This window comes from Balaenoptera ricei, chromosome 5 (genome assembly GCF_028023285.1).
Source record: "Balaenoptera ricei isolate mBalRic1 chromosome 5, mBalRic1.hap2, whole genome shotgun sequence".
Taxonomy (NCBI): domain Eukaryota; kingdom Metazoa; phylum Chordata; class Mammalia; order Artiodactyla; family Balaenopteridae; genus Balaenoptera; species Balaenoptera ricei.
Window position 1 is genome coordinate 41,455,958 of NC_082643.1, and position 26,632 is coordinate 41,482,589.

Consider the following 26,632-nt stretch of genomic DNA (forward strand, 5'->3'; position numbering starts at 1 on the left):
GCATCTGTCTAAGGTAGTACACAAAGTAGTATAATCCACAAACTGTGAGAGAAAAAAAAAGAAAACAAGTAATGCTTTCCCCTTTCAGAGCCGCTCCTAAGAGATAAGCAAAGAAGTCAATATCGGAACTTGTAAGGTTTTCTGTCAATGAAAATTTACCAAATTTTATAGTAAGAGGAAGACTAAAGAGGAGAAAAGAAAGGTCGGTCAGAAGAGAGAATCTCTGTTGGACAGCTTTGCCTTGAGATAAGTAGAAGTCATAAAAATGGCTAATCTCTAGGAAACATAATTTACTTGGTAATTTGCATTCCTGCCTTGTTTGTCTACCTGCAATGTTGCTAAAATAATCAAACTAGACTGTTCCCTCTCCACATTTTTTGTCTGTCTTAAAAGAATCTCCTCTAAAGTACTGTGTATATAAGTTCAAGCGTAGCTCTAAGGCATTCCTGCCTACCCTTGTATCATTATGAGTGTTTTCAATATAGAACCTTTATTGATAAAGAAACTGATACTGCTCTGCAGAGGTGGTGATATTTTCTGCAAGGCCCATATGTTATTATATATAAACTTTGTAATTTAAAGGCCACCTCTGTTCTATTCCCAGCAGTAATGCTTATTTGGTGGGTAGCCCTGTTCAAGTTTCTAAATCTGCTCTGGTTTGCTACTTAAAATGTTTTTCTGTCCCATCTTTACCAGATTCAGTGAGGTTTAACTGTGTGATGAACTTTTAAAAAGTACATTCTCCTTTTTAAAAAAATCCCCCAATACACACATGCCCATCATGCACAGTTCAACATAACAAATTCTTATTTTTTTCGTGTGCTATGTTGAGCATGTTCCAGAGTTAAAGATGCACAAATGAGGGAAACACTTCCCTACCCTGCTGAGCTCATGATCTAGCACTAATCTTTCTTATTCTGTCATTCATTTACCCTAGAGGTTCCTTGGATGAGACTCTGAGGGCTAGTGAAAAACATACTGAAATTATATGCCCATAATTATGTGTGTATATCTTCCTAGGGATATAGTTTATGGGCTTTATGAGATTTTTAGAGCTTTTACCTCCAAATTTAATTCTTAATATTTTAAAAAACACTAGTCTGATACAGAAAGTTTTGGATGAGGGAGCTACAAAAATATGTGTAATTGACTGTTAGAGTTGGCTATCAGTCATAGACATAACCAAAAGACTTTATGCACTTCTTAGAAAATCTCAGGTTATTTCCTTGAGGTAATTTTTTGCTTGTATAGAAAGACCCTTTCATTTATAAAGGTTCTCCTTTTTTTAGGTAGGGGATATAAGGAGAAGGGACAGGTAAATATCAAGCACTATGCTTCCAATTTTCATTACAATTTAAAAAATTTATTGAAAGTATGAAAAAGATTTCTGTGATTCAAGGCAAGTTAAAATGGCATTTCTTCAAGAAACAGAAATTAATACCAGTGTCTACTTTTCAAGTAGCTAGCTCTTTTCTTGTGCTATGAAACTTTCAAGGCTTCAGTTGGCAGGCGGCTTTATAGCTTTATGATGGCATTGTTTTGCATGAAGATCAGACTTCATGAGAATGACGGGTCCAACTTTCCTCAAATCTTGCTTCCATTTTGTTTCTCCTAGTTAAGGACTTACTTCCTTTGCACTACCCATTTTTCTCTGCCATATTTGTCTCCAAAGATTTTTGTTTCTTTATCTGTTGTTTATTGCAACATAAAAGTGAAACAAACAAATGAACAGCAAAAACACATAAAAAGGCCTAATTTCTTCGCTATGCAGGGGGGGATCATAGAGTCAAGTTAATCAACCGTCTTGTTTCAGAAGTCATACTTAGAGCTGGTTATGCTGTCAAGGTTAGGAGGTAAATTGAGAAATTTCACATTCTAGGATAGAAGGGAAATAATAAGAAATTACAATCCTTAATGATGCTCAAAATGAATGTGTGGTCATGTGAAAACAAACAGTTATTAAACCTGAAAGATGTTTATTTTGACTTTTAAATTAAAACTATAGAGATGAAATCAGCATGTCATCAGAACTGTCCTAAGATCAAAAATCTATGGACTGGACATTTAAGGAGCTGCAGAATCAGAAAAAAGAGAAACCAGGAAGCATTCTTGAGTGAGAAATCATGGTAACCTTCAGATTCAGGGAAAAGGCTGGATGTGAACATTTTCTTCCCAAGTGTGGAACCACTGCTTAGGCCCTGGGGCATCCATTATGTGTGAGGAGAGGGCAGAATGGATTCATGCAACGATGAGACAGAATATTGAAAAGGTTACATTCCCTTTTTATAAGTCTATTAAAAGTTTATGGTCTTTCACAGAGTATATGCTGTAATAAAATTATTATGTCTCTTTCGAATGGCAAGACAGTCGTAAGAATGATAAAAACCACTTCTATAACTTGCTACAGGTTTAATTTGGGACTCACAGGGTCATTTGTGGAATATTGGTCCACAATATCTTGGGAAAGAATGGAATTTGTTGCTTATGAAAAATGCTTTTGATTGATAACCAAAAGAAATTCCCCCCAGTTTCTAATTCCAGGGAGGATCTGATTTCCATCTTTATGTGCTTTTTGAAAACTGAATTCTTTTCATGTTCCTCTGAAAGAAGAGAAGGATAAAATAGCTATGCTTCAGGCACTTTTTATGAAAATTTCTTATCTAAGATGTTTGTTATTTTGGACTAAGTCCAGCAGAAAGCATTTTTGGTGACTTCGTTTCATGACATATACACCAGAATGCTGTCATCATGGTACAGCAATGTGTCACCACTTCTTTTTCTGAAGTAGGCTTGCTCACGTTCCCTGTTCCATTGCCTTGTGAATCCTATTTAATCACAAAGAAAAGTTTATTCCCAGCCAGAATTCTTACACATACACTCACAGAGAAGTTCTTAAGTAATGAGTAGCTCCCCCATGAATAGAAGGCTTAGCAACAAAGCAAAATTTTGACTTGCAATGAGTTAATTTATAATATTGTGACAAACACGCTAGCTTCCTCAGACCAAGGGGTTCTAGGCAATGGGAGAAGACAAAGAGCTACGGAGTGTGGAGACCAAAATAGTCACATAGAGGTACAGTAGAGCACAGTGGAAACCACTCAGGATCCACAATTAGACAGGGACTCAAGGCCTCATCCTACCTTGGATGGGTTCACTTCTTTCATTCCCTAAATTTTTATTGAGCTTCAATTACATATGGCCATTGAGGATTCATTAATTATAATAATAAAAAGACCTAGTTCCTATTATTTAGTTGCTTATAATATAGTAAGTTTGATAGACAAGTAAATGAGAAGTTTTAACCACTCTGGTAAATTCTATGAAAAGGAGGCACAAGGTGCTACAGATGCCAAAAGAATAATGCATTGCCCATCTTTTAGTAGACAAATGAGACTTTCAGGAGGGAGAAAAGTCTTAAATAGGATGAAAAGGATGGGTAAGAGTTAGCCAATTGAAATGGGGGTTGCAGAGTAGGATCTTCTGAACAAAGGAGGCAACGTGTTCAAAGGCCAGGAAAGAAGAGACATCTTCTTGCAGTTAATATGAGAACTGTGTGAGGTAATTCAACATGACCAAGGAAGAGACCAGGTCAGGAAGCACAGAAGAAGTGACCGTAGGAATATTAATCAGAGATGTCTGTTTTAGGTAGACCATTCTTTCTGACTGGTTGAGGTGATGACTATTAGAAGAAAGACCAGTTAAGAAGCTGGTGAAGTAGTTGAGATAAAAGATGATAAAATGAATTTCAATGGCAGTGGAGGTGAAAAAAAGAATGACAGATTCCAAGATTTTTTGGTGGTATAATTGTCACAAGTAATCTTCATCTATGAAATGCCCTATCTAACAGGGTTTTAAGAGATAGGATATTATATGTGAAAATGCTCAAATAAACTTTAAAAACACATCATGTTACTAAGGAGGGACTTTTTAGTTTGTGAGTATAATTGAAATAGTTTCGACCTAATAGTTGTAATCTATATGACATGAGATTCTTTTTTTTTTAATTTAATTTTCATTTTATATTATAGTTGATTTACAATGTTGTGTTAGTTTCAGGTGTACAACAAAGTGATTCAGTTATACATATACATATATCCATTCTTTTTCAGATTCTTTTCCCATATAGGTTATTACAGAATATTGAGTAGAGTTCCCTGTGCTGTGCATTAGATACTCATTGATTATCTATTTTACATATAGTAGTGAGTATATGTTAATCCCAAACTCCTAATCTATCCCTCCCCCCACTTTTCCCCTTTGGTAACCATAATTTTGTTTTTGAAGTCTGCAAGTCTGTTTCATAAGAGATGATTCTTAATGGGATGTGTGGGATATGTTAGAATCCTGTGAGCAAATTATTAATTAGAAATAACCTTTCATCCTCAGGTGATTCTGTTCCTTATCCAATCACTGCCTCACCCCCTCAGCACTCTGTCCCAACCACAGATACCTTAGAAATTATTGCTCTAAGAACAACTTGAGGACAAGGGTTTCGTCTCATTCATTTGCATCATCTGTGTAACTACTTGTTCCTAGCTCACTGCAGGTTTTCAAAAGAATTAACTGAATTAAGGAAATGTTTTAATCACCTTTGTATTGACTATTTTATTTAACCTTCTCATCCATGTTCCTATTCTGCACTACCCCAGCCAAAAGAACCCCTACCACTACTTCGGGGTAATGTTATTCCTATTGTACAAAATTTTAAAATGACTTTTACACTGTCCACAGCCAAAATCCTTGGTTCTAAGCCAGTGCTCATTGAACTATGTCACAGTATCCTTTAAAAAGTTCTATTATTCTTTACAAAGGGGGTATTTTAATAATTTATGTAATCATGAAATTTAGAATAGAAATGAATTTACAATAATATTTGCTACTTTTTTTTTCTGATTAACATCTTGTGTATAAAAGTGGTACATGAACATATACTTATATAATGTGCCAAGCATATGGAATCTAGGTAGGTAGAAGGGGCAGTAATTACTAGATTAGCAGAGTTCTTTATACCTGATTGAAAAATTTCATTGATCCAAAATCTTGATGTCATGTTCTAAGATTTTCAGAAAGATCAGTGCTAGGAGAGAAAAAAAAATAGAAATTCGTAATTTAAAAAGTGTATATTTTTACACTAATGATGAAAAATCTGAAAGAGAAATTAAGGAAACACTCCCATTTACCACTGCAACAAAAAGAATAAAATACCTAGGAATAAACCTACCTAGGGAGATGAAAGAACTGTATGCAGAAAACTATAAGTCACTGATGAAAGAAATTAAAGATGATACCAAGAGATGGAGAGATATACCATGTTCTTGGATTGGAAGAATAAACATTGTGAAAATGACTATACTACCCAAAGCAATCTACAGATTCAATGCAATCCCTGTCAAATTTTTTACAGAACTAGAACAAAAAATCTTAAAATTTGTATGGAGACACAAAAGACCCCAAAGAGCCAAACCCTCTTGCACTGTTGGTGGGAATGTAAACTGATACAGCCACTATGGAGAACAGTATGGAGGTTCCTTAAAAAACTAAAAATAGAATTACCATATGACCCAGCAATCCCACTAGTGGGCATATACCCAGAGAAAACCATAATTCAAAAAGACACATGCACCCCAATGTTCATTGCAGCACTATTTACAATAGCCAGGACATGGAAGCAACCTAAACCTAAATGCCCATCCACAGACAAATGGATAAAGAAGATGTGGTACATATATACAATGGAATATTACTCAGCCGTAAAAAGGAAGGAAATTGGGTCATTTGTAGAGACGTGGATGGATCTAGAGACTGTCATACAGAGTGAAGTAAGTCAGAAAGAGAAAAACAAATATCGTATATTAACGCATATATGTGGAGCCTAGAAAAATGGTACAGATGAACCGGTTGGCAGGGCAGAAATAGAGACACAGATGGAGAACAAATGTATGGACACCAAGGGGGGAAAGTGGTGGGGGGTGTGTATGTGATGAATTGGGAGATTGGGATTGACATGTATATGCTAATATGTATAAAATGGATGATTAATAAGAACCTGCTGTATAAAAAAATAAATAAAATAAAATTCAAAAATTTAAAAAAAGTGTATATTTTTAAATAAAATATTTTGGAATAGAAAAAATACTAAATTTTATGTTAAAATGCAATAGTATTCCTATAATGACAGTAAAGAATAGGCAAATCAGTTTTCCTTGGTAGAGTTTCTAATTCTGTAACTATGTTTCTTTATTCATTGTGGATTCTTATCCTGGAGCTACTCTGCTCATTTACATTAACTAGAGGGGTATGATCTCCTCTGGTTAAAGTCTCTAGGGTGAATTGTTATTGAGTCATGTGACTGATATAGGAGTGCTGAAGGTCTTTTTATTCCCCTGCTCCTTTTGCTTCAGCTTTGTGACTGTAGGGCAGAGGTGCAAATGGCACATGGCCTTAACAGGCTGACTCAACAATATTTGTGTTAGCTGTATTGACTTTTCACCCAGAACGTTTTCCTAGCTCCTTTATAGCTTATTCTTGTCCTATAATGTATGATTGAGGCTAATATGGCCTTTTGCCATGGAAAGTCTTGCAATAAAAGCTGTTACTTCTCAGAGTTTTAGGTTAACATTTTTTTTCTTTAGAACCTTCCACATGCCATCATCGTATCACATATTATGCTGAAATAATCCATTTTTAGGTCTATCTCCCTGACTCCACTGCTCTAATGTTCCTTGAGAGCAGAAATTCCGCTTTACCTACTGAGTGCTTCTGTTTGGTATCTTTGTGGTAAACTAATTGGTCACAAGTCAACTTTGCCGCAAAATATAAAATAAGTGGTTGATAGTTTGGTTGAGAATTTGGTTTCAATGCCAGTAACAGATAATATAAAAGAGGTGGCTAGTAATTCACAACAGTCTTAGAGAGCATTAATTGCTGATTCTTTAAGTAATTCAAATAAAACAACTTGTTCTCTAACGCTATCTTTACCAAATTTATTGCACAATATTTGAAGTTGGAGGCGAAGGAAGAATCAAGATCCTTCCGTCTCCCTCCAACCCAAAATGGTTACCTGAGTCATGATGATTATGTTTCCTAAAAATGGTGAAATTTTGTTGTTGTTTGATAGTGGAGAATGAGATGTAGACAGAATTTTGGTATTTGGCACAGAATCTGACTTAGATGATTTGGTGAAATATAAGGACTGGGTATGTAACGGAACATTTAAATGTAGTCCAGATGTGTACTACCAGTTATACACGTATTGATAAGAAATAGCGGCATCCCTTGTCTGTTTGTTTTATTTCCAGGGAAATCTGAAGAGACTTACAGCAGATTTTTTTTTTTACATCATAAAGATATAAATCCACATGGCTCTCTCCATTATTTCATTTAGGTCTTTGCTCAGACGTTATCTTCTCAAAGAAGGCTTGTTGAATATTAATTGTATGCTATGTACAGTGTTAGGCTCTGGTGAATGAAGATACAATCTTTGTCCTCAAGACTTTGTCCCCACAATCTTGTGAGAAGTAAAACCAGTAAATGTTGAGTGATAAGTAGTCCAAATTTTAAGCTTATTGAAGCACATAGAAAAAACTCAACTCAGTAATGTGAATTAGAGAAGGCTCCTTGGACGGATTAATATCTAAAAAGAAACATGAAGGATACAGCAGGAATTATCCAAATGAAGAAAAAAAGGCAGAAGAAAGGTTGTGCAAAAAACTCAGAGTTGTGCTTCCCTGGTGGTGCAGTGGTTAAGAATCCGCCTGCCAATGCAGGGGACACAGGTTCGAACCCTGGCCCAGGAGATCCCACATGCCACGGAGCAACTAAGCCTGTGCGCCGCAACTACTGAGCCTGCGCTCTAGAGCCTGTGAGCCACAACTCCTGAAGCCCGGGTGCCTAGAGCCCGTGCTCTGCAGCAAGAGAAGCCACTGCAATGAGAAGCCCACAACGAAGAGTAGCCCCCGCTCACCACAACTAGAGAAAGCCCACGTGCAACAACAAAGACCCAACACAACCAAAAATAAATAAGTAAAATAAATAAATTAAAAAAAAAAAGAGGGCTAAAAATCTCAGAGTCAAGAGAAGGTTGGGAGAGCTGCAGATCTTTGGGGGTGACTCAATGGAGAAGGGTAAGGAGAAATTGGGGCTGGCAAACAGGGACCAGGTAAGGAAGGAAAATATGATGGAGCATGCACTCTATCCTAAGGGTGAAGGGAAGCCATTCAAAACTACTATATATACCATAAATAATATAAAGGTATATTGTACAGCACAGGGAATATAGCCAATATTTTATAATAACTCTAAATGAAGTATAATCTATAAAAATTATGAATCACTATGTTGTACACCTGAAACTAATATCATATTGTAAATCAACTATACTTCAATTAAAAATAAAAAAAACCTAGCAAGCAGAACAACAGCATTATCTGATTTGAACTTCTGAAAGATCACTCTATATGCGAAGTGAGACTGGAGTAGAGAAAAGGAAGATGTGAGGCAGGGGGATAAATCTGTAGTAACATAGGTTAGAACTGATGGTGGCCTGAGAATAGACATGAGCAAAAGATTTAAGAGACTTTCAGAAGCTAGCAATCAACATGACTTATAAATGATTAGATTTAAGGTGTAGGGTGGTAGGATTCAAGGATTGCATAGCATATAGTAGTTGGTTAATAAATATATGTTAAATGAATGAATAAAAAAAGATTTATGACTTGGACACTGGGTGATTGATGGTGCAATTACTCAACCTTTTCAATTAAAGAAGCATAGAAAAATTTAACTTCCAAGGAACAATAAAGAGAATTTCCATTTTCAAGATATGATTTTGATGGTATAAAGCTAATAAATTTGTGACCTAATATCTGAGAAAGCTGTAGAATAGAAGAGAAAAGTAGAGAAAACTGAATTTAACTTCCTTGTTAAGCTACTGGAACATTATTAAATTAAGTTTTTAAATTACATTCAGTTCACATTATAATTACAATTTGCATTACTAGCTTTTAAATTTTCCTCTGGTCACTTAGTGCTGTGGTGTCTCCAAACAACATTGGTGCTTTCCAAATGTAACAAAGTATAGTACAATGTTTTGCACATTGCAAGTTCTCAAGAGAGGTGTGTTGAATTACCTGTTATACATTTGAAATCAGTTTCCTCTGGAATAAAGCAGCATATGAAACTTTTTCCAGATAATTAAGACTCATTGCAAATTAAGTGACTTGCCCAAGGTCACTTGTCTTCCTAGTATCAGAGTCAAGGGTACTCTGAGTTCCATGCTCTTTCGATTGTTCCTGTGAGGAGTTCTGTGACTTATTCAAGAAACTCAGAATTCTCCTCTCTCTCCTTTGACAAAGGCTGAATCTGATTAAGAGATACAAATCTGGTGTCCACTTTGATTATAATCCACAAATCTCTCTGTTCCTGTTCTTCAAAACCATAGCACATGATGATTTCTGTTCACAAAACATTTTTTTTTCTCCCAAGAAGTAGATATCATTGAAGACTGAGAGGAAATCATTTACTTTCTCTTGAATATTTTCTCTTTCATCTATACACATGAAGCATACTTAGGCAAATGACAAAACTTGCTTTGATTACTGTATAGGAGTGAGAACAGAGGTCTTAATCTTGGCTGCACATTAGAATTACCTGGGGAGTTTTAAAATATCCTGATGCCCAGATCTCACTCCAGGCCAAGTAAATAAAAATCTCTTGGGGTGGGATTCAGGCATCAGCATTTTTAAAACTTCCAGATGATTTCAACCTGCAACCAAAGTGGAGAACCCATGGGTGAGAGCGATTTGATTAAAATGATGAACTCATACTTAATATTTGTCTTTTTTCCAACCACAAGGTGGCAGCATCACAATACAGTGCACACACTGGCCCTTCTATTGAGTGGACTTTGAAATTTATATCCGTAATACTAATTAATAGCATTGTGAGGGTTCCTCCAGCTAGAGACAGCATTGACTTTTTTCCCTGTTGTTCTCTGTTGCTTTGGTTGGTTAAGAAGACTTTTAAATGTATTTATTTCAACAGGTTAAATTACCATGAACTATATTGTAAGCTATAGTTGGGTGGAAAAATGCAAAAAACATGGATTTTACATTCAGATAGATTTGGGTTTAAATGCTGTCTGTGCCACTTACTGATAGGTTGTTTCATTTCTTTGTACTTCAGTTATATGCCTAGAAGAGGAGGGTTGTTATATGGACTAAGTGAGATAATATATGAAAATCAACTTTGTATGTATGGTACTAAGATGCTGAAGATGTCGAGGATGAAAGTGATAAAGCTGTAATAGAGTCAGTTACACAAAGTCCAGAAAAACCCAGGATACAGTTGTTTTTCACATATGGTCTTTCTTTTCTGCGTGTGGGTCTCTTCTTTTCCTGTGTGTGTCCTATCTTTCGGTTTCCACTGGTGATTATACAAATAAACATGCTCTAGCTGCCTTCATTTTAAAGAAGAATCAAAGTCAGTATTTTTTTTTTTCCACACTATTAGCAATGGAAGTACCTTCCACCTTTATAGCCAGGTTTCTGTAAAGAATTAGACTTTGTTTACTCACAATTACTCTAGTTCATTTCTCAAGCCTTGAAATTGCTTTCTCTAAGATCACCAGTGCCCTCCTAAGGCCCAAGTCCAAAGAATATTGGCATCTTGTGCATCTTTGCCATTTGAATAGGCTGAAAATGTCCTCCTTTCTGATACATTCCCCACTGATTACTGTGCTGACAGCATTCCTGTTCTCCAGTCACCATTGCTGTCTGAGTTGTTTTCTCCTCCCTTAGAATTGGGGATCCCAGGAGTCCTCTCCTATAGCCCTATTTTCTTTTTTCCATGGGAATTTTTGGTATCTTTGACCAATCCTTAATCTTTTTTTTTTTTTTTAAAGATTGATTGATTGATTGATTGATTAATTGATTGCTATGTTCGGTCTTCGTTTCTGTGTGAGGGCTTTCTCTAGTTGCGGCAAGCGGGGGCCACTCTTCATCGCGGTGCGCGGGCCTCTCACTATCGCGGCCTCTCTTGTTGCGGAGCACAGGCTCCAGACGCGCAGGCTCAGCAGTTGTGGCTCACGGGCCCAGTTGCTCCGTGGCATGTGGGATCTTCCCAGACCAGGGCGCGAACCCGTGTCCCCTGCATTAGCAGGCAGACTCCCAACCACTGCGCCACCAGGGAAGTCCCAACCCTTAATCTTAATTACTACAAATGACTTTCAAATCTATACATTGTTACATATGGCTGTCCTGAGTTCCAGATCTATAAATCTAATAATAACTCGCATTTAGATTGCTATCTCAAAATTAACATGTTGAATTTTGAACTGGACATATCCCCTGTCACCCAAAATCGACGACTCCTCCTCCTCCCCATCACACCTTTCAATCCATGGCATTACTTTCCACCCAGGTGATTGAACCAAATCCCTAGGAGTCATTCTACACACCTCCCTCAGTCTCCTTCAAATCCAAATTGCCAAAGCTTCTCAATTCTTCACCACCCCCTGCAAAATACTTCTCAGTGGTGTTACTCAGTCTCATAAGTAGTCCTAAGTCTCATAAGTTGTCATAAGTCATATTTCTTACCTCACACTTCCTCTTTCACACAGATCAGTCTGACTTCTGCACCGAAACAGTTCTCGTTAAGGTCATTAATTGTAGTGTCATTCGTGTTTCCCTGTCTGTTCTCCTTCCCTCCCTTACAGGATGCCCCCTAGAGCACTTCTTCGAATTATCACCTGTACGTGAATCCCCTTCTTGGGCCCTCTTTGGGAACCCAATGCAAGATAGCTTTAAAAAAAAAGAAGAATTAATCAGATTAGTTTCCAGAGATAGATTTTATTAACCTTTTATCCCCTTAATGTGGAGTACTTTCAACTCATCATACTTTTAAAGGGCATTTGCTTCATCTGTAGTATTAGTTTAATTTCTATTCAAGAGCACAGACATACTTCCTTAAACCTGTGTAAGCAATTTTTAAAAATCAACTGATGTGTATTACAAGTTTCTCTTTGTCCACTTTTAGAGGCAATTAAATTTTTGGTGATTGGAAACCAAGTCATTGTTTACTGCATAGTAAGGTCACAAAATAGAGAAACATTGTTAACACTGAAAAATAACTATTTTTAGTCAATTATTTTGATGATTGTGTGTACTGCTATTATACTTTTATTAACTTGGCAGATTGTTGATAAGACTGTAAAGCGAACATTGAACCTCATTGTGGATAATGAACTGTTCTTGGTACTACAGAGAATATAAAGTTTTAGAAAAAAATAGAACGTACTAAATGGTGTCATTAGCCAAAGAAAGAAAGAAAGAGGCAAACAAACATATTTAGTGTTATATAAAAAATTATTCTATATAAATGTTTATTTTCCAATCAGGAGGTTAAAATTTTAAGACGTTCTATTCATCAGAAATTTTAAATACTTTTGGAAAACTTATTCTATATATGTAGGGTCAGGGAAATTTAAAATTGAATTTTGCACGTTTCCTTAAACAGATTTTGTGATTTAACTTTGTACTAAAATTCAGTCTTCTTGGTTGAAGCTTTGGTTGAATCACGCATCTTTTGGCAATCCTCAAATTGCAAAGGTTAATAAGAAAAAACAAAGCGTGTTTCAATAGGACATAATATCATTTTCTTTGATCCAGCTGCTGAATTAATAGAGAATGCACACACAGAAAGACAATGCTATTTAAAGCTTTCATTGGCATTTTCAACAAGACTGCAAACACACACAGAGAAAAAATAGAACAAAACCATATTGTATGCTTAATTAGGATGAAAGAAGCAGAAAACAAACAGCAACAACTTGATGATTATCATATGGTCAGAACATGACTGATATGGAAAAAATGTTAATTCAGGGCTCAAAGATGAATAAAAGGAACAACTATGTACAATTTAGGTTTTTCATATCTGGTTCTCATCTCTTTCATATGTGTAGAGGTCCTGATGTTGTCCAAGATATTTTAACAAAAAGCATTTCAGAATATGTGTTGACTGCTTGGGTGATAATTGCCAAGTCTAGCTACATGTGTAGACTGACAGAAAATTGGAGCAGAAATCAGAGTGGTAGGCTCAAATTTGTCGTTAATGAAAATCTTTTGTGAGTGTTGAATTATTCAGTTTAGCACGTCTTTAACCCTAAGAATTCCTTCATTCCATCTTTTCTTATAAGAAATCATACATTTTATCCCCAAGTCTGCTACTAGTTAACTCTATGACCATGGACAAATCACTTATGATCTCTGAGTTTTCATATTCTCATTTGCAAATTGAACAAGGGTGGCACTAGATAATCTGTCAACTCTCTTCCACCACTAACATTCTATGATGCTGTTGAAAACAAGATTACTTTGAAGATTAAGGAAAGAATAAATTCATACATTTTACTTAGTGAAGAAGTATCACTAAAATATATGATATAAAATGATATAAAATGAAGTTGCAAGAGAGAGCAACTTCCACCTTGGGAGAATCAATTGGGAATTTGAATAGATACTGATTAAAAAGATCTTTTTGTCAAGAAATCAAGTCCAGCAGTAAGAACTCAAGAGAATGCCCCCAAAAATCCATATTCCTCAAACCTAATTTTCTTATGTAGAACTGTACTCTTTTATGTATTTTTTGGCAAGAGCCATATTTTTTTATCTGAGTTTTATATTCCTAAAAGTGGAGAAAATGGAAGTAAATGCTAACATGATGTCCTAGAGCAGGAAAGGATACAGCTGCAATTGTTGAGACTCCAGTGGTAGAAAAATGCTGCAATTCAGTTGTGTTCTCCCTCCTCCCATTGCCGTATAACTTAGATCCCTAATATGCATGTTTCAACATTGCCATATAGGATGCTCACATAATTATCATCCCAACACTTATAAGAGTGAAGGAGCTGAGGGCTTAATAACTGCAAGGACAGCAAGTACAAACTGGGACTGTTTTGGGCAAATTTAGACATACAGTCACCCTATTTGCTTATTTTTCTATTTCTTGTTTTATAAAGATTTTGATTTAAATATTGTTTAGATACTGTTTCATTATCCCTTACTTTAGATGCAACTCAATTACTATTTGCTCTGAATTATTCTTTAAATTCAATTAAACTTTTAGTCAAATTTCTATCATTAATTAGCTATGTGACTTCAAGATATTTTTTAAAAATTTCTTTGAATCTTAGTTTCCTGACCTGAGGATTATAAGGGTATATATAAAGAGCCTAGCATGTAGTATCTTCTCTAAAAAAAAGTGGCCTCCCTTAATTGGAGAAGAGTGTTCTTCATTTATCAAGCCCTCAGAGATAGTTGGGAGAGCAGATCTAAGAGCATATAAGTACCTTTTTTTTTTTTCAGTGTCACAATCTGTTCTGCAGTTCCTTTTTGTTTATTTGTTTATTCATATCCCATATCCTTGTTAGCACTGAAGATATGTCTTCTATATTGTTCCAGTGTTTTAGGTGCTAGCTCATATTGATGTCCCCCACCAAGAGCCGACCTGGATCTTTCTGGGTGTGGTGGCAATTCTGAGGTTTGGAAACCTTTGTGGATTTCAGAAGCATGTTTTCTCTCATGCCTTTCTGGTGCCTTGAAAGCCAAAAGCTTTATTTGTTTCATTTCCAAGAAACTTCCAGTTCCTCTTTTTGAAACTCTCTGATCTCTTCTATAACATTGTAATATTCTCATTCTCCATGATTTCTGTAAATGTTCCTTTCTCCTCCCCCTCATCCTCCCTCTTTGACTTATCTTCCTCTGGTCAGCCTTTAAACTCTGGTGTCTGTTAGGGGTCCACTTCGGCCCTATACTCTTCCTACCTGCATACTCTCCATGGGTGACCTCATCCACTGCCATGATTTCAGCAAATACCTCTTGCTGATAGTCTCAAATCTATACATCTCTAGCCAACAGCATTCCTGTGAACATCAGATCACATATTTGATTATCAAATAGACATCTCTGCCAACATAGCACTTAGGCTCATTACCCTTTTTCCATTCTATATTTTTAGTTGGCTCCACTAGTATTGCCATTGTCCAGCTATTCAGCTTAGAAATCTGGGAGTCATTCTTCTTTCCCATCATGCACATTCAATCAAAAACAAAATTCTACCAATTTTATTTATTAATATTTATTAACTATTCTTGAATCCATATTTTCTACCCATTTTTACCTTCCCTACCCCAGTCAGACCTTTTAATTTTTTTCTAGATTATCCAGCAGCTCCCTGACTCTTCTCTCTGAATTCAGTTTGTGTTTTTCTTCAATCCGGCTGTAAATTTGGCCATACCATTCTATTGCATTCTTCAGTGGTTTCTCCCCCATTAGGAAGAAGTCTTCATTCCAATCATGGTAACCAATCCATCCTTGATCCAGCCTTTCCCTGACCCATCTACTTCTCTATTCACAGCTCTTATCTCTTGTCACTTCTGACCACATAAGTTATATTTCATAATAACAGAACTGCTTCCAGTTCTCTTTGCATGTGCGTGCACTGGAGCAGAGAAGCACACCTCCCACCACTACCACCACCAACCTCACCACCACCACGACTACTACCACCACCACCATTCTGTTCTCTAGCTTCTGTGGCCTAGAGTCATCTTTTTCTCTCTCCCTTTTTATCTTGTCAATATCCAAGACATCTTTTGCTCACTGAACTAGTACAGGTGTCACCTACTCCAAAAAGAAAAATGTTTTGCTCCAGTTTCGTTACAGTTTCTTCACTCTGCTCCCATATACCACCTACATATTTCTTTTATTTATCATGTTGTATATTAATTATCTGTTTTGCATAAGTCTTACCCCACTAAATTGTGAGCTCCTTGAGGTCAGCAGTCACATTATTCAGTTTTGAAATCTCAACTTCTAATATAGCTTAGCATATACTAGGTGCCCCAAACCTTAATTGAGTGAATGAATTTAATAAATAAATTAATTAATTCTAATATTTACTAACTCATAGTGACTCGTATTTGGCCATGTGTTTATCTTATTTAATTGAAACAAATAGTATATGTATATACAGTGCCATCAATATAAAGCACATCTAATCCATTATTGTTTACGCAATCCATATAAATTCCTCTAAGAATTTAAATCAGGGAAGTAGAGCCCAAATCTTCCAAAATAGTAGAAAGGGAATCTCTAGTCTCGAAGAATATTCAAAAGCATGCAAATCATAAGCTCTAATAGCTCTCCATAAATTATCCTTAATTTCTTCTCACCCTTAATTTTCTCACATCTCAAATTGTTCTAATCTACTAAACTCTCCTGAAATACTCTCTGGGGCCCTTCTCATTATACCCACTCCTCATTTCTTTTTTATTTAGACTGTTACCTAGCAAGAGAGAATCCTTCCTATTTAATAAAGTGGGGAAAGGAACAACAGAGCAGTAGACCACTAGCTTCTCTTTAGCAGGGAGGGGCAGAGAGTGTTATAGACCACTGCATGCTGACAATTGCTGTCTGAGCACATATATATATGTGTTTGAATATGACATTACTCTCTTTGGATTACTGGTCAATTACTATTTTATATTGTTATGTAGAAGACATCTTTATGTGAAGTACTCTTCCACTGCAGGTGATTGAATCCTCTCTTAAAAAAAAAAAAAAAAAAAAAACCCAAACAAACCCTGAACATGTAGCCCTTTCAACCATAACTATAATGCAAGTGTGTTTAAAGCAGTCCTCTTGGTTTATTGAAAGGAGAAATCTTGGACTCAGTACTTTGCTTTCTTTCTTTGTAGCTTGTGGTTAGAGTCTATTACTTCGTGCTTTCTACATCAGCAACAGCTGTATGCTGAAGCTCCAAGGAAAACCTCTCTCAAATAGTTCTGTTGCAAAGAGAAAATAACATTTACGAACTTTGACAGGAACTATACCCTTGAGCCATGTTTAATTTTGAAACTTGAATGGAAAAGTCCACTGCATGGAGAAGTCAGCCCCACAGGATCCTGAGCTGAGTCTATTGTTAGAAGAGGCGCCAACAATGCACAGAGCTCTGGGTGGGGCGTGAGCTCTGAGAACTGTGCACACTGGCCTGCGGGGGGCCTGGACAAGGCCCACTTAGACGAGGACCTCACCACAGCTTTATACAAGCTCAGGAAGAGGCAAAGCAGAAAACCTACCACTTGGTGAAGCATCTTTACATAACCAGAGTTTGGCTTTACATTAGCTTACTTAGATGACAGTTTCACAGATTTTCCAAAATAACTTCGTTTTACTCATTCACTCATTAAATCATCATATTCCTATAATTGGGAAGTTCTTTATAGTTTGGGGTAGAAGGTCCTCCCTCAGTCAGGTCCCGGGGGCAGTGCCCGATCATCCCAGTGCCCTTAACTTTATATAGTCAGTGTTTCTGTGTCCTCACTAGTGTCATGGGGTGGGATGGGGTCTTGTTCTGTTTAGCTCTTTCAGTAAAGGCTACTCAGTCAGCCACATCTGAATCCCAGTAGCTGGTTTAAAGCCTTCTGTCCCAGTAACGATCACAGGTTTTAAAGGAATGTCAAAGTCTTTTATTTTCATGTCCAACTACTTCTGTAGTATGTGAGGCTGCCCCAGCATATTAGGGCTAGGATAAGTATTCATGTCTGTTATGATTCAGGCTACCAGAGATTCTGCATGCAGTAAAGAAGAACCATTGTGGTATTAGGGTGCTGCTCCCAGGCCAAAGAACCTCCCACAGAAGTCAGAAGCTGTCTCTGAAGATATTGTCCGAAGTGTTCCTACAACAGCCATTTTTGAGGGATGCTGTCCTGATAGACCTGAGTCACTTTATTGAGTAACTGTTAGTTTCTTACAAAAAATGGCTGCTGTTGGAGTGTTGGACAGCATGAATTCTGGGACCCCGTCTCATGACACCAGACATTTTGCAGCTCTTCTTTGCCCTGAAGCCATTATTAGCCAATATGCCTCCTCAACTCCTTCTCTCTCATCTCTATTTTTCCAAGAGATTTTTTTCTTTCCGTGTTACTTGAGATGAGTTGGAGCTACTCTATGTCACCGTGATAGATTTCCCTAGGTCCAAACATTGGGAGGAAGAGGTCAGGGAATCTCTCTGAGACCTTCCTTCCTGGAAGGCACCTGGATTTGTGAAAATCTCTCCTTTTCCAAGTCCAAATTTCTCATCGCAAGAGAAATGCTGATTCAATGTTAGACTAAAGGTCCTGTCACATCATTTCTCCTAGAGAGGGTTAACTCAGGGGCCACTCAGGGGTTCAAGGTGACACATCTCTCTAGGCAACTGGCAGCTGCTTCTGCCTAAGGGGGGAAAGTATCTTAAACCATTTAAATATAGGGCACACAGCTATGTATAAAGATGTTTTATGATGCTTCACACACACACAAAATTGATTAGATCTAAATATTTCTTTACACTGGGAACTAGTACTACTATCTGTTGAGAGGTATTAAAGAGTCTTTTTCACAGGGATCTAAAATGGAACAAAATCTTATCAGTCTGGGATAGTTTTAGTAGGGTTCTATTATAGGGCTAGTGAATGGAGGAAATAGCCTCTGGGTCCTTGTAATCAAGTGTCTTGTTTGCTTTTTAAAGACTGAATATTAATTGCTTACACTTGAGTTCTGAATCAGAAGGTTTTGGGAAGTGAGCTCTCAGGATTTGGATTCTGCTGGATTATTTGGCATATAAATGAATCCTTCATAAATTTGTGGGGAAATTTTAACTTCTGTACCACTGTAATTACTCCACAATTTATATGAGATTCTGATCACCACTAAAATCAATGAATAGCAAAATATTCTCGTGCATTGTAAGAGTTTAGTTATTTTTAGTTTATTATGGAAGGTTTATTGTCTGTTTTTATTCTGCAGCCCCCACCCCAGATATACGACAAACAGCTGGATGAAAGAGAACACACCATTGAAGAATGGAAAGGTGACCCTACTGTTTAAATAAGTGTACCTTTTGCTTTATTGAAACTCGGAAAACATCTTTAAGGCTTTTCCTTTTAAAACAATTTAGTAACAGATGATTTTCTAAGTGCTAACCTCTTAGACCATTTTCAAAGCTCCTAAAACTTCATCTACCTTTTCATACTAATAACAGTATTGCATTTACTCAAGAATGAAAGGACTTAATTACTGTCACTTTTTAAAAAATAGTACTGATTGTCAAAATATTTGTCATGGTGGAGGGCAAACTTTAATTCAAAATTTCAGAATTAAACATTCCATGTTTGTACATAAAATTATCACATAAAATGGATAAAATTATGCCTGAGATGGTTTTAGTCATCATAGAATAAAAGATAGTGAATATATAAATTCATTCACTTGATTTATAGGACTTGAAAATTTAAATGAAAATTCATGTATCTGAGTGGCTTATTCTCCTTTAAAGTAAGAAAAGAGCGAATGAATACATTAACATTTTTTTCAAGAAAACTTTTTCAAACACATACTGCATGATCAAGGTCATACTCAGGGTAAGACAAGGTAGAGAAGAATTGTTCCACTAACATAAATAACCACAGAGTAGAATAAATATGATAAAGCCAAATGCAGATTATAACACATGATTAGGTCATTATGAGGAGGAACATAAAGGGGAGATCTGAAGGGAAGAAACATTTGCGCTACCTTGAAAGAATTAATAATTATAAATTTGGAAAAGAAAAAAAATTGAGGAAAATACCAGAATGAAGATATAAGAGGAAACCAAAGGGTAAGAATGAGCAAAAAGTGTTATAAAGTTAGTAAAGAGAATCCCCTGTTCAAGAGGTCATGTTGGAGAGTATGGAAAAATAAGCACATATAAACAGTAGATCAAGTAAAAAAAAAGATGAGAATGATAGACAGAAAAATACTTGATTTGATCTAAATAAGGACCAGAAGGCACTCAGGGGTTCAAGATTAGGTAAGCGATAGGGTATAAATGTCACTTGAGGAGGATGGACATAGACTAAATTCTGAAAAACTGAAGAAATACCTGTAAAGGATGATGATTATATAAATTGTAAGCCATTGCAAAGCACGAATGAATGGCACAGAATAATTTGTAGGTAAAAGCTATAAAGTAAAAAGTAATGAAGATATACATATTTTTAATTCTAGTAATGAAAAAGCCAGAAATGGATGCAAGTTTGGGAATAAATATAATATTTTTTTAATGTTGGATTTTATGCAAGTTTAGTTTTGCAAATCCAAGATTTGAATCTAGCAAAAAGATGAATAAGAGTTGGAAAACTGATAGAAAGTAACAATTTAAAGCCACATGAAGAATATGTATATCTCTTAGGAAGTGAACATAAAAGAAAAATGGAGGTTCAAAACTGAGCCATTAAAATCCATAAGAGATAAAATTAGAATGCATCAGAAATCTCCCAAAGAGTTCAGAAAACAAGTAACATGTACTCTTCATACATTTTCTTGGTCAAATACTTTATTGAGCACCTACTTTTGCCAGGCTCTGTGTTATTGCAAGAAAATGTAGAAATAGAAGAGTAAAGAAATTCCACTTGGTTTATAATTTACTCAGCCCCATCAAAATGTTATTACTTGTCATTAACTAATGAATCTTCTCTTTGGGTTAAGGAGAAAATTGATTTTTATAACACTGATAACTGTTTCTTACAGAACTTATTTACAAGGAAGTCATGAGTTCAGAAGAAAAGACTAAGAATGGCGTTGTGAAAGGACAGCCTTCTCCTTCAGGTACTCACTCTCAGTGAATAACCAATAAACCAATACTCGTGTATTTTTCTTGGCCTTAAAGAGAGATTGTGGTCAATAACATTGCCAGTAGAGCATATGAACTAATATCACATGACTGTTTCTCCCTCTAATGATTTTAGTTTTATTCCTTTTGATGTTTAGTGTGGCATTCATTCTGATTATTCTGATTATAATGACCTAGCACAAGAGTTCTTTCAGAACTTATTTTAAGATAATAAGGAATCTTAAAGAAATGTTAACATGGGCTGGTTAAAGGGTAACTGCACCTCATCAAAATTCAGAGCCATAATGCCCTCTTGACCACTGAGTCAATGTAGAGTTCAGGAATCCCTGCAGCCAAAACCTTTTCCTTCATTCACTCTAATGTTTGCATTCTTCCCAAGGTTGATGTAACCGTAGTTGAAGCCTTAACCAAGATGGGATCCAATTAAAGTCAGCATAGAAAATCTTTCAGTTTGCAATCTACAGAATCTAACACACATTTGTACATATACGTATTTTACTGATCTTACTAATGTGCTTTAGAATTATTTGAGGTAATTTACTTACACTTATTAATGCTAATATATTTTTCCTAAGACTTATGCTTTGAATAGAAAGAGAATATCTTTAGATTTAAACAACACTCAGATCATGCTGGCAGAAATGTAGGCTGCAAATTATTAGTTTAGAGGAAAGTATACCTGGTGTCCTACCTTTGATGTATAATTTTTTCCCATGCACTTTATTTTTTCATTTCCATCTTTATTTATTTTTTTATACTTTTTATTGGAGTAGAGTTGATTTACAATGTTGTGTTAGTTTCAGGTGTATAGCAAAGTGAATCAGTTATACATATACATATATCCACCCTTTTTTAGATTCTTTTCCCATATTGGTTATTATAGAGGTTTGAGTAGAGTTCCCTGTGCTATACAGTAGGTCCTTGTTAGTTATCCATTTTATATACAGTAGTGTGTATATATCAATCCCAATCTCCCAATTTATCCCTCCCCTCCCTTTCCCTCCTGGTAACCATAAGTTTGTTTCTACATTTGTGACTCTATTTCTGTTTTGTAAATAAGTTCATTTGCACCATTTTTTTTTTTTTAGATTCCACATATAAGTGATATCATGTGATATTTGTCTTTCTCTGCCTGACTTACTTCACTCAGTATGACAATCTCTAGGTTCATGTTGCTGCAGATGGCATTATTTTGTTCCTTTTTATGGCTGAGTAATATTCCATTGTATATATGTACTACATCTTCTTTATCCATTCATCTGTCAATGGGCATTTAGCTTGCTTCCCTGTCCTGGCTATTGTGAATAGTGCTGCAATGAACATTGGGCTGCATGTGCCTTTTTGAATTATGGTTTTCTCAGGGTATATGCCCAGGAGTGGGATTGCTGGGTCATATGGTAGTTCCATATTTAGTTTTTTAGGGAACTTCCATAGTCTTCTCCATAGTGGTATGGAGGTTCCCATGCACTTTAACTTGCTTCAGGAAACAGGTAGGATGAATTAATCAATTCTTCACACTGATAACTGCTCTTTAGTTTGTACCCACAGCCACTATGATGCCCAAACAGATGCAATTCTTGTATGACCTGCGTTTCTCACCTCTAGATTTGAGGAAATGTCCAATTCTATCTCGTCTTCCCTTTCCTCAAAGAGGGTTAAAGGAATCATTGGGGTTGGTAGTCTACCCACACTATTTATTCAGCCTAGCATCCATATTGATACAGGTCTGTAGAAGCTGCTTCTAACTTACCTGCATGTTCCATCTGCTGCTGATTAAAGAACCCAAAGCCTGAATCCTACAGCCTCAAGATACCACCTGCTAAGGCAGAAAGACTGCTTACCTTAAGAATTCCCATAATGGCCAAAACATATTTTCTTACAATCTTTAAGAAGACGAAATACCAGGATCCAGTGAAGGGTGACCTAGCATCTCAGGCTGGGACTGGACAAGTTTAGCAGAGTGTCATCTTTATTTCAAATTATCATTAATTCATCTCTTTTCCTTTTTTCAAAGAGCTCAGAATCATGCCACCCACTCCAGAACACCCCATCTTCTGCTCGTTTCCTCCTCCACTTTCCCCTTGGCCCCAACCAGGTCTCCACAGCAACTAATCTGTGATGACATAAAAATTCATAATTCTCTTTTCAATGCTTTCACAACACTTCTACAAAAGTCTTCTTATTCCCATGATTCATTTTATGCAAACTGTACAGCGCAGAGTGGGAAAAATGGGATTAGAAATGGTACAAGTGAGATCAATTAATCATTAATTCATGAATGGTCTGCCATATGAAGAAAGATTTAAGTATTTGGTAAAGGAACAAAGTTTGTATGTTATTAAGACCTAATTCTTTAATCATTAAAACCATAATTCTTATGCAAAAATAAAGTGATTGCATGAAGAAGTTTCTTTTAACTCATTAATGAGGGTAATGGCAGAATAACAGTTCCATGAAGATATGAGAAATTAGGATTTACATAGTCTGTGGAAAAAAGAACACTGAAATAAGATTACTAAATTAAATCAAAACGTGTAAATGTCCTACAGGGCAACCAAACCTATCTTTGTAGTTATCTTTTCTACCAGGCAGAAAAAAAAAACAGAGTTTCACTTTATCAGCTTTCTACGAGTTTACAGTGTTGTAAAACATCTGGACCCTAATCAATTGAGAATATTAAGTCCAAAAAGTTATGTTCCACAAAACAGTCAGATGACCCTTAGGAGGGCTTGTTAAAAAATGCTCAAGTATGATATTAAAAAGTTACATGCTCATTTTTTGCACTAATCCCAAGTGTTGGATAATTTTCCTGAACAGTGTCTAAGGCTATTGACATAAATAATTTCTACATGCTCTGAATAGATGAACCTGAGTCCTGACCGAGTAAATCCTTTTTTAAGTTTGCAAGAAATACATTTAAGGTTAATAAGGCCGAAGACTAGGTTACAGAGCAGTTTGTTATTTCTGGAATGACTGGAAAATAAATGCATTCCACTACAATATTTAATGATGAATATAACTAGTCATAGAGAAATTAAAATATTGGCCAGAATGCATGAGATTGCTGCCAATTCAGATTCAATTTGTTTAAAATCAAACACATCCTCTCTATTTAGATTCACCCACTCAGCAGTAAATTTTTTTCTCAACTTTCCCATTTCTATTAATGGCAGCTCTATTTTCTTAGCCTCCCAGCCTGAAACCCCTGATTGATCTTTTACTCCATACTCACCTTATGACTGAGTCATTTTCTACATACTAAAAATTTTGTTTGCTGGATGTCTTACATCTAATTACCATGCCTTTCCTTTAACATCATTATGATTGAAGTTTTCCTGAAATAATTTTCCAGACTTCAGTCTCTACCTAAGTTGATCTTTCAAAACTATAGGTTTGAGCAATAATTCCACTGATCAGTGCCTCCAATGGCTTTGCATCACTTATAATTTAAGCCTAGTAACCTCTCCCTGACATGGACAGCCCTCTGTAATCCACGTTTTTCCACCTTTCATACTACACCCATTCTAGGCTCCTGTATTACCATTGTCTTACTTGACTGGATCCCCACCTTTTGGAATGCTGCCCATTCATAAGTATTCTCTTATTGAATACCACCTTGTTCCAAAATATTTTTTATATCTGTTCCAAAAGACTTTTCATATCTTCCCAAAGAATAGGATCTTTTCTTCATATGGGTCCTACTAGTACCTGCATTTTAAACATAGTCTTATTACCCTTATTGATTGAAATTCACTGAAAAGAAAGATGGTATGTATTCACCTTTGCGTATCATGCAGTGCCTGAGTGTTGTGCCTTGCACATAATATTAGCTTGATAAATATTTGAAAATTGCTGCTCAGGTTCTCCCTCAGCATGTTTCTTGGTGCTATTCCAAAGACAGAATTCAGGACAGGATTATAACTTTAATATAGTATGCGATTCAGTATGTTCTTATGCCAGTAAATATTTATTCACCCTATTAATCACCATGAAGATAAACGAACCAAGTATCAGTACATAAATTGTTGCTTTTGGCATTTGCTCATGCTTCAGATAAAGGTTTGCTGCTTTCAGGTGGTTGTTTGATTTATTCATTTTTAGAAATGCATATTCCTGAATTTCTTTTGCACGCCTGTTTAGTTTAATATGTTAATGATTAATTATAAAATATGCCACGTAGGCTCTATGTGCATGTGAGAAGGCCAAACTATTTTTTAACCATTCCAACTACCTGTAACAATACTAAATTATCTACCTTCTACGCATGCTCTAAACTACAGTTGACTGGCTTAAACAATTTATAGTTAAAATGATTGTGGATTCAGTCTTTCACTACATGATTTTAAAGGAAAATATTCCTGGCTTAATTTTGAGAAATCATATGTATAATATATATTATATGACATATTTGTGTCTGCTGTATTTGTGTGTATAATGTGGAGACATAGAATAGCCATGTGCTGGAGTTGACTCTTCCAGCTCATGAGAGCCACTTGTATACATCCAACTATGAGTTTTTTGACCTCATATTGTAGCTTGAAATCTACCATGCAGGATTTAAGACATAGAAATTGGCCGACTCTACAAATCAAGGCATTCCTCCCCCCTGGAGAGCCAATTGTTAAATTTTTATTGGAACACTACTGTGTGTCTGTGTGTGTGTGTGTGTGTGTGTGTGCATGGTATATATATATATGCAATAACCTATGCTGGAAAGAAAAAGCAATTACCAAGAAAACTTTTGAAAAGTCAGTTTTTTTTGCATTCCTCATTATATTCACCTTTTCTCATTAATGTTGCATATCACATTTTATTTTGTAAATAGCAAGGATGAAGTAATATTACAACATAGACTCCCTTAATATTCAGTCACAGCAATGCTGGGAGCCCCGCAGCAAGGGAATAAGTTAATGCAGTTTCTCAGTGACAAAATTGTTCTAATACCCAAACTCATGTTTTAGTGATGCTTTTAAAATATAAATAGGAAGTTAAATGTGCATTTGCCTAATAATACATAGGTTTGAAATTTATTGATGGAATTGTAGATCAATAAGAAATAAATCTAAACCTCAGATACATTTCTAAATAAATAATTGTACTCCCTTCTGCTATCTGATTTCACTTGAATAGTGATTTATTTTCAAGAATAGCATGGCTGCTTGCTTTCTGAATTGATTTGTAAAGATTGCTGAGGGAATAGCAGTCCGTGAATATAAATAAATTTTCATCTAAAAGTATTTGTTATAGAATGTTAGAGCTAGAACAGACTAGGAGGTCATCTAACTCTCAGTCTGTTCACCGCCTCATTGTGCCTGAGAAGTAAACCTCCCACAAGTAACAATGACTCGTCAAGATAGGGATGCTTAACATCAGGATGGGTAGAGATTTTTTAGAAACTCTACATGGAAGATAAAGTTCTTCAGGTGATTTTAACATATAACCCCTCCCCCTCCATATTCTGCACCCCATGGGAGTGTGTCCCTCCCAATTAGTCACAGATCTAGTCCAACAATTTTTTTACTTAAAAACCTCAGCCCCAAACAAATTGAAGCTGAAGATCATGAAGACAGAGAAGGAATACATCTCAGTGTTTTTTTAAAAATTCTAGTAGTTCTAATTCTTTGTGTCTACTTTTTTTTAATGTTTGGATAGGTCAGGAAAATAATTTCCTTTAAGAAGCAGAACAACCTTTTCCCCTGAAATAATGAATACCTTTGGCTAGATAACTTCTAGCTGATAAATTTTTGTTATTGTAAGTTACTTCTTTCCATACAACCTAATTTTTTTCAGGTAAAGTTGAAAGTAGCTAGTATTTTTTGTTTGCAACTCTGTTAGTATTTTCAGTTAATTTTAATGACATTTTTATTGACAAAAATTTGTAATACTTTACTGATGATAAAACATTTAAAAAAATGTGTAT

The 26,632-nt window shown here is 35.8% G+C and overlaps 1 protein-coding gene across 3 annotated transcripts in view; it reads left to right on the forward strand.

Annotated features, from left to right (window-relative positions):
- MAPK10 (mitogen-activated protein kinase 10) overlaps positions 1 to 26,632 on the forward strand; it is a 181,594-nt gene that overhangs the window by 149,219 nt on the left and 5,743 nt on the right. For all 3 annotated transcript variants that reach the window (XM_059923980.1, XM_059923981.1, XM_059923982.1), the window contains 2 exons: positions 18,846 to 18,909; positions 20,610 to 20,687. In XM_059923980.1, coding sequence (XP_059779963.1) covers positions 18,846 to 18,909; positions 20,610 to 20,687 — 142 coding nt within the window. The remainder of the gene's footprint in view (positions 1 to 18,845; positions 18,910 to 20,609; positions 20,688 to 26,632) is intronic.